Raw genomic sequence first — 12,265 nt, 5'->3', positions numbered from 1 at the left:
ATTTTCTCTTTTTCTTCCTCTTTTGGATTAACTGAATATTTTTTATGATTCCATTTTATCTCCTTTGCTGGCTAAATAGCTTTCACTATTGAGTTACTTTAATGGTTGCTTCAGGGTTTATAGTATTTGTCTTTAATATATCATAGTTTACTTCAAGTAATATTATCCACTTTACGTGTAGTACAAGAACCTTACCGTTGTATACAGTTTACCCAGTGCAGGTTTGTACTGTTCAGGTCCATTTACACATAGATATTTTTCAATAGTAAATACTACAGTACTACACAGGCCACGGTTGGTTGAATCCACGGATGTAGGGGAACCTCAGATATGGAGGACAAATTAACCCCCATGTTGTTCAAGGGTCAACTGTGTTTCTGTTTCTCCCTTCCTGGCCTTTGTGCCATTGTCATATGTTTTGCTTGTGTATGTGCTATAAACTCCACACTACATTGTTACTATTTTTGTTTAACCATTCAATTTTCTTTTAAAGAGTTTAAATAGTAAGAAAAAAATCTTATATAGTCACCCATATAAGAGCACTTCCTGCATGTGGATCTATATTTCCAACTGTTACCATTTTCCTACTTTCTGAAGGACTTCTTTTAACATGTCTTGTCATGCAAGTCTACTAGTGAAGAATTCTTTCAGCTTCTGTATGCCTTAAAGTGCCTTTATTTCACCTTTGTTTTTGAAAAATATTTATGCTGGGCAAAGAATTCTAGTTTGACAGGTTTTTTGTTTGGTTGGTGGGGTTTTTTGTTTGTTTTTCACTTTAAAGATGTTGCTCCACTGTTTTCTTGATTGCATTATTTCTGATGAGAAGTCTGTTGTGATCCTTATCTTTGTTCCTTTGTGTACAATGTATCTTTTCTCCCTTCGTCATCTTTAAGAATTCATTTTCTTTTTCCACCTGATTTGATTTGATTTTTATGTGCCTTGATGTAGTTTTCCTTGTGTTTCTTGTGTTAAGGGTTTGTTGAGTTTCTTGGATCTGTGGATTTATAGTTTTCATTAAGTTTGGGAACTTTTGGTCATTATTTCTTCAAATATCTTTTCCACCTCCCTCCCCCTCCTTTAGGGATTTCAATTACATGAATATTAGTCTTCTGAAAGTTGTCCCACAGTTCGCTGATGCTTTAGAATTTTTTTAATTCTTTCTTTTTCCTGAGCATTTTATTAATGTGTTTATTTATTTGAAGTATGATTGATTTACAATATTGTGTTAGTTTCAGGTGTACAACATAGTGATTCAGTTCTCAGCATTTTAAGTGGTTTCTATTGCTATGTTCTCAAGTTCAGTAATCTTTTCTTCCGCAACATCTAACCTCCTGTTAATACCATCCAGTATGTTTTGTATCTCTAGAAGTGTAAAGTCTTTTGTTTTAATGTCTTCTGTTTCTCTGCCTAACTTTTTGAGCATATGAAATAGTTAAAATAACCATTTCTAAGTATCTGTGTATTAATTTTAACATCTATGCCAGTTCTGGGTCAGTTTTGATTGATTTTTGTTTGCCTCGTAAGTTATGTTTTCCTGCTTCTTTGTATGCCTGGTAATTTTTTACTAGATACCAGACATTGTGAATTTTACCTGTCAGTTGCTGGATATTTCTGTATTCTTATAAATATTCTTAAACTTTGTTCTGGGACACGGTTAAGTTACTTGAAAAAAGTTTGATCCTTTCAGGTCTTTCTTTTAAAATGTGTTAGGGAATGCAAACTGGTACAGCCACTATGGAGGACAGTATGGATGTTCCTTAAAAAATTGAAAATAGAGCTACCATATGATCCAGCAATCCCACTGCTGGGCATATGTCTGGAGAAAACCATAGTTCGAAAAGATACATGCACCCCAATATTCATTGCAGCACTATTTACAATAGCCAGGACATGGAAACAATCTAAATGTCCATCAACAGAGGAGTGGATAAAGAAGATGTGGTACATATATACAATGGAATATTACTCAGCCATAAAAAAGAACAAAATAATGCCATTTGCAGCAACGTGGATGGACCTAGAGATTCTCATACCGAGTGTAGTAAGTCGGACAGAGAAAGACAAATATCATGATATCACTTATATGTGGAATCTAAAAAAAAGACTACACATGAACTTATTTACATAATAGAAATAGAGTTACAGATGTAAAAAATAAACTTATGGTTACTGAGGGGTAAGGGGGGAGGAGGGATAAATTGGAAGATTGGGACTGACACATACACACTACTATATATAGACTAGACAACTAATAAGGACCTACTATATAGCCCAGGGAACTCTACTCAATACTCTGTAATGGCCTATATGGGAAAAGAAGCTAAAAAAGAGTGGATATGCATATATGTATAATGGATTCACTTCACTTTACACCTGAAACTAACACAACATTGTAAATCAGTTATACCCCAATAAAATTTTTTTTTAAAATGTGTTAGGCAAGACCAGAGAAGTACTCAGTCTAGAGCTAATTATTTACCTTAGCTGAGGCGAGACTCAGATTCTGAGTACTCTACCCAATATCCTGTGAGTCACAACGTTTTCCAGTCTACCTGGTAGAAACAGGTACTATCCCTCACCCAGTGAGAGTACTGCATGCTGTTACATCCAATCCTTCAAGTGGTTCTTTCTCCAGCCTTGGGTAGTCTCCTCACACACAGATGCATCCTCTGTAGATCTGCCCCAGATTGGGTAAGGAAGGAGTGTGAGAGAGATTTATTTGTCAACTGTAAAGTACTACTCAAATGGCATTACCTTGATCTGCCTGGCATTCACTGATGTCAAGATCCAGAGATAAGTATATGCCTCCCTAATGCCTGTGCTTCTATGTCTGTCTGTCTGTCTGTCTCTTTTATTTTTTTAGTGTTTGTGTCCTTTTGCTGCTTTCCTCTCACTGCTTATTGGTCCCAACAATGCAACCTGGAAAGAAAATCATCAACTATCCTGGCCCTCTGATAGTTACGCTATTCAGTCCATATTGCCTCTTTTGAATTATAAGAGTAACTTTTGGCCTCGTCCTTCCTCATCCCCAGAGCATAGGGCCAAGAGGGCTAACTTCATATTATCAAGGAGGCCAACTCTTAACACCGGAAATGTTTTTACTGACTGCCTCTCCCACACCTTGCCTGAAAAAGCCGGCCTCCTGTCCCTCTGCTTCAGCCTAAGAAGTCTGAAACCACAGCTGTATTGCTGGGATGCCCACGTTTTTAGTTATCCTAGAACGCTCTGTTTCAAAAAAGTAATGAGCGCAGGCTGCAGAAGGGGGAATGGAAGGTACAGGCATACCTCAGAGATATTGCGGGTTCAGTTCCAGACTGCTGCAATAAAGCGAGCCACATGAATTTTTTGTTTCCCAGTGCATATAAAAGTTCTGTTTACACTATACTGTAGTCTGTTAAGTGTGCCCAGAGCGTTATGTCTAAGAAAACAATGTATATGCCTTAATTTAAAAATGCTTTATTGCTAAAAACTGCTAACCATAATCTGAGTCTTCAGCAAGTCATAGTAGTAACATCAAAGATCAACAAAGATAATGATAATGAAAGAATTTAAAATATTGCGAGAATTACCAAAATGTGACACGGAGACATGAAGTGAGCAAATGTTGTTGGAAAAACAGTGCTGATAGACTTGTTCAATGCAGGGTTGACACAAACCTTCAAATTGTTAAAAAAAAAAAGGCAATATCTGCAAAGCACAATAAAGTGAAGATAAGATTTCATGCCTTTTGACATAAGGGCTCTTACCTGATGGACACGGGCATGGGGGCGGGGGAGGGAAGAACAGGAAGTGCAGCCCTCTGTATGGCCCAAATCTCTGACTCAGGTCTCTGGTTACCACAGGCCCTGCTTGAAAGCCCCAGGGGCTGAGGGATTGATATCCCCACACTCATAACCCATTTTTGTAACATCAATTAGGAAATGTCAGCAAGGGGCCAAACCCAAGACAGGGGGTAGGAGGCTGGAGAACCAAAGAATACCTAGGAACTGCACTCATAGTGAGGTTGGACTCTGGCCCTGGGGCAGAAACGGTTGTTAATTTGGTCAGTAGGTGAGCAGAAGCCTATTGTGATCCTTGCCCAATTTGTGTCAATGACAAGCATCAGTGTATTGCTCTGTTAATACTTTAGTTGGTATTCTGTAAGCACACTCTTGTTTCAAGACTGTGCCAGGAGGTAGGATAAACCAAATGGGATTGAACATTGAACATGAATTCTAGCATGTGAGGTCTTATACCAAGTAGTTGATGAGGGCCAAGGATTGAATGTTAGGATTGGTGGGGATTAATGTATTCTTTAATTATTCATTCCTTCACTAAAATTTTATAGAGCACTTATTTGGTGCCAGGCACTAAGGGAAAGATGTGAAAGACTTTACCTGCCCCTGAGTGGATGAGAGAGGCAAACATTTGCGTTAGAATATGGCAGGTACCAAGGAGGGAGTTGGCACAGGTCACTCTGGAGCTCAGGGGAGTTCATCTAAGCCAACCTTGGGAGAGAAGTGGGTCTCAGGGTACACTTCCTGAAGGAAGTGACACCTGGGCTGGGCTGGGTCTTAAAGGGTGAGTAAGAGTTGGTCGTGTAAAAAAAGTGGGGGAAGGACACCCCAGGCAGAAGCACAGGGGAAGATTCAGTGCTGTGAGTTTCCGGAAGTGTAAGCAATTTGTTTCACAGGCTATTTGTAGGGGGGTGATGTGAGTTGAAGCTGAAGGGAAAAAGCAAGTGTCAGGTGAAGAAGGGCCTCGCATGGCGCCCTGAGTTGTTTTACCCCGAAGTCAGTGGGAAGCCCCTGGACAGTTTTACGTGAAAGAGAGGTGTGACTGGATCTGAATTTAAGAGGCTCTTTCTGGTCGTGATGGGGAGGAGGGCTGGGTAGCGGGTAGAGCAGGGACCCCAGCTTTTAGTGCTGACCCTGTTGCCCTCCCCCCGTCTCTCTTGTCCCTCTCTCTATATAAAATCTATTATCGAGCTCTTCCCTGCCTTATCCAATGTGATTTCCTGCCACTCTCCAATTTTAGTCAGGTTGGCTCAACTTATCCAGACATGACATGATCACTCCCATCTCTGAATCTTGTTCGTTCAGCAGACATTTAGTAAGTGCCTATTGTGTACCAGCCATGGTATCCGGCATGAAGAACCAGAGATGAGTGAGACATGGGACCTACCTTTAAGGGCTACACAGACCAGTACCTGGGGAGATACCCAGGGAAACACATCATTACCACGAGCATGAGAGCAGCTGTGGTATGGGATAAACAGAGCACAAAGAGAGACAGTCCTGTCCATGAGAAACCCCTCCTTCTCTGCTAAATCCTGCCCATCCTCAGGCTTCTGCCTTCATCTGTGAGAGGCAGGGTAGTGTCTCTAGATACTATATCCCAGTCATACTTCTCTTCTACCTACAGCTGTTCAGTGCTTTCCCATTACCTTGGACCAAAACACCTTAGCATGGCGTGCAAGGCCCCTTTTCATCTGATAAGGCGTGCGAGGCCCCTTTTCATCTGATAGGGTAGTTTGGTTTGGAGCTTGGGCTCTGAAGGCAGACAAGATTTTAATCTTGTTTCTGTCACTTTTGAGAAATGTGACCTTAGCCAGAAATACTTTTTGCCTCAGTTTCTTTATCTGTAAAATGGGGCTGATGGCTGTATCGACTTCCTAGGGTTATTGTGAAGATTAAATGAGTTAATACATATGGTCCTTGGCATGTGAGAAGTATTCAGTCATTATTGGCTACTATTATTTGGTTTTCACTCATTTTCTTCTTAGCACCTATATCATGCCAAGAAACGTTAATCCCTAATTATTGTGCTGCTTGCCCCGTTTAATGTGTTGTCACATTATTTCTCGCAAGGGTGATTTTATTCTCCTTTGAGGCGATATACATCGTATTTGTATCTGTACTCCTGAGACAACTACAGTGTTGGGTATGTGTTAGGTTGACCAGCCATCCCGATTTCCCCAGGACTGACAGGCTTTCCAGGACACGGAACTTTCAGTGCTAAAACCAGAAAAGTCCTGGGCAAACCAGGACAAGTTGTCCACCTTACATGCAGCGGGAACTTCACTTTTGCTTTTTATTTACCTCTTATTGGTCCCAAACTTAACTTGAAAGCAAGCTTGCTTTGGCTTGGCATAAATTTTTATTTATTGGCTAGAAACTACAAAGTCACAACCTCAGGGGTTTTGGGGGGATTTCTTGAGATTCCCTAAAGTTTAAAGTGAAAGATTTGAAAGATCCTTGAAAAAACTCTCTCTCATCGGCTCTGGGTATATTTACTAGAAATTGCAGGCAACCCGCTAAGAGGCTTCCTTAACCTGGCCCACAGCCCCAGAGGTCTCCTCCCGCCTATCATTTCCCATCTCTCCCGGCATTTCCATCATGACTCTGAGTACTTCCTTCATTTGCTTTCCAGAATCAATACACTCTTACTTAACTCAGTGGCAAAGCCTCTTTCCTCTCACAAGTATCATCTGTTTTTCCATGAATCCCCCAAGTGGAGCCCAAGGATTTTTCTTCCTTTTCATCCCCACTCCCAGCCCCAGCCCCAGCCCCATCTCACCTGCTCTGGGGACAGTGTTTACCTTGGGCAGTTGCTTGTCAGATGGCATTCCTTAAAGATCCACTAGGGCCTCTCTTGGCATCCCTTGAGGCCATGACAAGTGTTCGCTGCAAGCCTGCTCATCCTCGGCAGTTCCATCAAGAAGCTGGGTCAACAGTCTCTGGGGTCTTCCACCTGGTGTATTAGTGTGCTAGGGCTGCCGTAACAAAGTACCACACACTGGGTGACTTAAACAACAGAAGTGTGTCGCCTCACAGTTCTGGAGGCTAGAAGTCCAAGAACAAGGTGTCAGCGGGGTTGTTTTTTTCTGAGGGATATGAGGGAGAATCTGTTCCATGCCTCTCTTGCCTTCCAGCGCTTTGCTGGCACTCTTTGGCATGCCGTGGCTTGTAGACACATCCCCCGATCCCCACCTTCAGCCTCACACGGTGTTCTCCCTGAGTGTGTGTCTGTCTCTTCACGTGGCATTCTGTTTTGAAAGACAGTAGTTGTGTTGAATTAGGGGTCCGCGTACTTCTCTAAGACTTGATCTTAACTAATTACATCTGCAGTAACTGATTCCAAATAAGGGTCCCATTCTGAGGTACTGGGGGTTAGGACTTCACCGTGTGAATTTAGAGGGGACACAATTCAACCTTTAACACCCAGGTCTTCAGGTGAATCTAAAGAACTCTATGGGGAGCGGAGGCCACTTCAGATACGGGCAAAGTAAAGCACCATACAGTCATCGCTCCCAAATCCATTCTATTTCTCCTCTCACTTTGCGTTCGATCCCGACTGTTTCTGCCGCCGGATTCACACCATCACCAGTAACCGCTTGTTCACCATTCTGTAGGTCATTGTGCCGCTATAAGGATATTAAGAAATATAATGTACACCTGAGTCACCAACTCTAAACCAGGGTCTGTCTGGAGATCTTTTTTAAGGGAAGCCTAGTGAGGAAAGTTGTATCCGTGGCATATATGTAATAACTGGAATATAGGTATTGCAGAGGCAGTGACTCCATCCTGATGGACAATAATTACAAGTTGGTTGCCTTTTAAACTGCTCTGGAGGATACAGACAGGGATTGGGGGGAGAGTGTGTGTGAGAGTGAGTGTGTGCATGTGTGAATGTGTGTGTGCATGTGGTAGCTTAAGATAAACAAAATCACCAGACTCATCCCCAACCTTCCTGCAAGCTTTAAGCCTTTGCTGGGCGCACAGGGAATAGCCTGCATCTCCTCACTCTGGCTGTGGCTGCTTCCTTCTGTCGGTTCCCTGAGTTGCTGACCCTTTCCCCTCCAAAGAGATAGCTCCATTCCAAAAGATAAACACCAGTAGTTACAAGGGACTTGGGGGAAAAGTCGAGCACGTCTCCCAGTTATTATTTCCCTGGCGTTCTCATAGAGACACCCAGCCGATCTTCGTGGGTGAGGTATTTCCAACTCTGGCAGTTACAGCCTGAGATGTGAGGGCAGTGATGGATCTCCGTAAGGGTAGGGGGTCAGGGCGCGCGGCCAAGGAATGGGGATTCTAGCTGTCTCCTCGCTTCTTTCCAGGCACGGCCCACCTGGGAGAAATCCCAGGGACGCAGAAGGCACCTAGCTAGCGCCCACTTGTTCCAAGCTGCCAGGCAGGCTGCTGGCTTGCCGAGAGGGGCGGCGGGTGAGCTGGACGCTGAGCTCCCCCGTGCCAAATCAGGGAGCTCTGGGCTCGGCGCCCACGCCCAGCTCTGGGCAGCCCAGGGTGGGTGCTGGGCGAAGGCGCGAAGCTCGGTTTGTGACTGCAAGTTGACTTTCCCTCACTGTCGTTGCTGGCAGAATACTTACACCAATGCGGACAAGCTCCTAGAAGCGGCAGAGCAGCTGGCTCAGACAGGGGAATGTGACCCGGAGGAGATCTACAAGGCAGCTCGGCATCTGGAGGTGCGCATCCAAGACTTCGTGCGTAGGGTGGAGCAGCGGAAGCTTCTGCTGGACATGTCCGTCTCCTTCCACACTCACACCAAAGAGGTAAGGGCAGCGAGCAGAGGAGGGGTGTTGGCTGGGCTGCTTTGTTCCGGCAAAGGTCAGGGCAGTTTCCTAGCCCCCGAGGTCTGCCTGCCTGGGGTCCTGGGTGGTCTGGGGATTACTAGCCTTCTAAGGTTGATAATATTAACAATTTGCCCCTCATAACCTGAATTGAGGTCTCTACCAATATGGGGCAAAATTTCCTCTGCATCTCTAGTCAGGAGGGGGCTTGGGAAGGCAGGTGGCTTGGGGAGTCTGTTAGAGCATTTAGTCTGCAGCTGGAGGAATTTGGGGATCCCTGGTATAGAAATAGTCGCCGTAAGAGGCAATATTAGAGGATCAGAGACTCCCTTCCCACCCCACACCCAATTTTTCTTGGTTGCTGTTTCCTGTCAAAAATTAGAGTCCTGCAGAACTTTGATCATCTTTGCTACCAGCAAGGAACATACAGAGTTTGCAGATCTGTTCTATGTTTTTATTTTATTATTTTTTTAAACAGAGGATTAAGTCTTCTTAATGAGGTCCACCACGGGGTGCTATCAAAGTGAAATGGTCCTCACCTTTCTCATCGTGGAGTGACAGCCAGTGAAGGAAGGGGGGACTGGGGTGCCTTCCATGCAGGAGGAAGCCAGCTGGGCTTAAATCCGGTCCCCGAATCATTCACAAAGTGGAGACAGGAGAGGGGAGGATGGATCACGTTGCATTGTTGGCAGGGCAGAAGGGCCCATAGAGAGGAGGAGGGTTGCAAACGTGCGGTTGCTCTTCGGTTCTGATTAACACGGGGCACTCTGAGATTGAGTAAGTGGCCAGTGAGGAGGCACGTTTGGCATCTTCTATAATAACACCCTTGGCAGATGAACTCATTATGTGTGTGCATGCCTGTGTTCCCCCCAGGAATTCATTTTAATGGAGTATTAATTAAAGTTGGATTGTACCCTAGTTAATTAAGTTGATTTTTGACATTTGAAATGCATTAAGAAGCCTGGTTGTTACTCCTTCACAGGCTTTTCCGACACTTTGTAGGAATGAATGCAAGTCATTGCAGTGCCTATCAGAGATAAACGTGAAAAGATAATGTTTTCTAAACTGCGATTCCCCAGGCGGATGAAGGGCTGGGGAGCCCCGTGAAGCTGGCTCTGCTTCCTCTCTGTGGGACCTACGACCACTCTCTGATGAGTGTCTGTAAAGCAAGGGGATTAGCTTTAATCCAGGTTTTCCTGCCTGGCTGTCTGCTTGCTTGTGGCTCACCCAGTTCTTAATAATGGTCTCCGAAACCAAAGGCATGTGTATTCTCTTTTAATTATGAGCCTGTGGGTGAGAGAATGGAGTGTGAATGAACCGGAGTCATGTTCCTTGTGAGGGCTGTGAGGGTATTGGCTGCCAAGGGAGGTGATGGATGAGGTTAGTTTCCACGGAAGTGCCACTCCTGGAAAGGTGACTGAGGCTCCCGGGAACCCTTTCTAGCAGCATCCCCCACCTTCTGTACATGAAACTAGGAGGCTGGGACCCAGTCCAGATCCTGCTGCTATAGAGCCCTGTGAGCTTGTGCAAATCACTGTGTCTCTGGCCTTGGGTTGCCTCATCTATAAAATTATGCCGTCGGACTCAGTGGCCCTGAGGCCCCTTATGGTTCCAGTGTGAATTCAAGATTCCTTTCTTTTCCTTCTCCTCTTCTTCTTCTTTATTTGATACTGATAATAATAATTAATAATAATAATAAATTAAGCCTGAGGTGATACAGGTGATTTACCTCAGCTAAAGATTTGGTTTATTGTAAGCACTCAATGTATATTAGGTAGTAGTTTTTTCTAATTGAGTACCTACTAGTTGTTAGACACATACATCATCTCGTGTAATCCTCATGAGAATCTCATGATAACAGACTTTATTGAACATATTTTCAAATGGGGAAACTAAGGCCCAGAAAAGAACTTGTCTAAGGTTAGAGCTGCCAGTGCAGCAGAGCCTTGAGCCATCTCCCTAAACTCTGCACACATGCTCTTACCTGCTACCACACATTCTGTCCTCCTTTTTCCCTCTTGTATCTATCTCCTCCTGTCCTCTGCTCTTCTTTCTTCTCCTTGCTCATCTTTTTCCTCATTACCTTTTCAAACCCCAAAGCAGGGGCTTGATGGGGAGGGTAGCTCTTAGCTGAGAAAAGCACAGTGTTCCCAGGGCTGGGGGTGTGGCACACAGGAATAGTCGGGGATGCAGTTATTAACCATTGTTTCCCCAGAGAGCTTTCAAACCTTGCTAAGCCTGGGGTCCTATTTAAACCTGAGACTTGTTTTCCCACCGTGGCTCAGTGTATACATCCACATTCATATCAAGTAGTACCAAAGGGAGCAGCATGATACTGGGAGCAGGTGAAGAAAGGGAGAGGGAACTAAAATGGATGGGCCCCTACAGTGCGCTTGACTATTTATCTGTCTAGTCGATAGCCATGAGAATTGTCATTTTTTATTCTAATTTTAAAGATCAGAGAAATTAATAATTTGCCCAGGGTCTTGTAGTGAGGATATCGTAAATGTAGGGAGTGATCCCAAATCTGACTCCAAAGCCCATGCTTTTTCTCATTTGCCTTTCATATAAAGGCCAGGAAACAGAGACTTGGAGGACTTTTCTCCACCAGGGAATTCATTCAGACAGGAGGCTGTCAGGAAGCCTGAGGTCTTCGGGACCTCAAAATATGAGAGAAATTAGGAGCAGTCCTGCCTGGGTGCAAAGGGATGTGTGATTGTGAGGCTCTTTCTATTCAAGAGGTCCGCAACTCTCAGATCATACAGACTCTGACTTTTTTTTTCAGGATGGAAAGAAAAACATCATTTTGAGTGGCTATTGTGGAGGGGATGCTCACGGGGGCCGTCCCACAGGACTTTATATCTGCATGTTTTCTCTCAGCTACTTTCCCATCCCCGAACTAGTCTGTCTGAGGCCCCTTTTAGGCAGAGTAGAGAATAAGACGTGTGTATGTATGTACACACTTAGGCATATGTGTTATACACACACCTGTTAAGTACAGCAAGATCTTAGATGCCAGGGAGGTCAGATTTCCAGATCTAGATCTTCATTGAGCATGCTGTGTGCCTTTGGGAAAATTACTTACTCTCTGTTACTTTGTGATAATTATGATGATGACTATTACAAAATTGAGTAGTACAATACTAATGCCCATTTTTTTCCTAGCAGACAACCCCCCCCCCCCCACCGCCAAGTTTATTTTTAGAGCATCTCTAATGCAGGGTTAATAAGGAACTTGAGGACTCAACTCAGGCATCATTTTTCCTTGAAATTCTTCCCTGGGGCTTCCAACTTCCCACCCAGACGGGACAGGAGCACTGTGTGCATACCTCATCAAGATGCTGGGATCTCACTAAAGTGACTGGAGCTTCCTCGTTAAATTGGAGGTGCTCAGATGGAGCGTACACATGTGGGTTTAGATGTGTAGATACAGATCCTACTGTATATTTCTCCTGCTGTGTCAGATACATAGTGATGCTGAATAAATATTGAATAGGTTTACTTGACAATGAGAAACCAGTCGTTTCTCCTAAAAAAGTAAAAAATAAAATTTAAAAAAGCGGGGGGAAGCCCATTTAATCACACGGTTCGTCTCCTCCAGTTCTTTGACTTGAACCCTACAGACAGTGAAAACAAAGAATATTAGGGCAGAATTCAGCATCCTTGGATGGGCTAATGGAGAAGGAGGTCCTGTAG

At 44.0% G+C, this 12,265-nt stretch overlaps 1 protein-coding gene across 2 annotated transcripts in view; it reads left to right on the top strand.

Moving 5' to 3' along the window:
• The window catches only part of KALRN (kalirin RhoGEF kinase), a 588,759-nt gene that overhangs the window by 263,116 nt on the left and 313,378 nt on the right, over positions 1 to 12,265 (top strand). For both annotated transcript variants that reach the window (XM_007449683.1, XM_007449684.1), the window contains exon 11: positions 8,360 to 8,551. In XM_007449683.1, the coding sequence (XP_007449745.1) occupies positions 8,360 to 8,551 (192 nt within the window). The remainder of the gene's footprint in view (positions 1 to 8,359; positions 8,552 to 12,265) is intronic.

The sequence above is a fragment of the Lipotes vexillifer genome, unplaced genomic scaffold, assembly GCF_000442215.2.
Source record: "Lipotes vexillifer unplaced genomic scaffold, Lipotes_vexillifer_v1.1 scaffold1378, whole genome shotgun sequence".
NCBI lineage: Eukaryota > Metazoa > Chordata > Mammalia > Artiodactyla > Lipotidae > Lipotes > Lipotes vexillifer.
The sequence above is the reverse complement of the archived record's forward strand: the minus strand, read 5'-3'. Positions and strand labels throughout refer to the sequence as shown.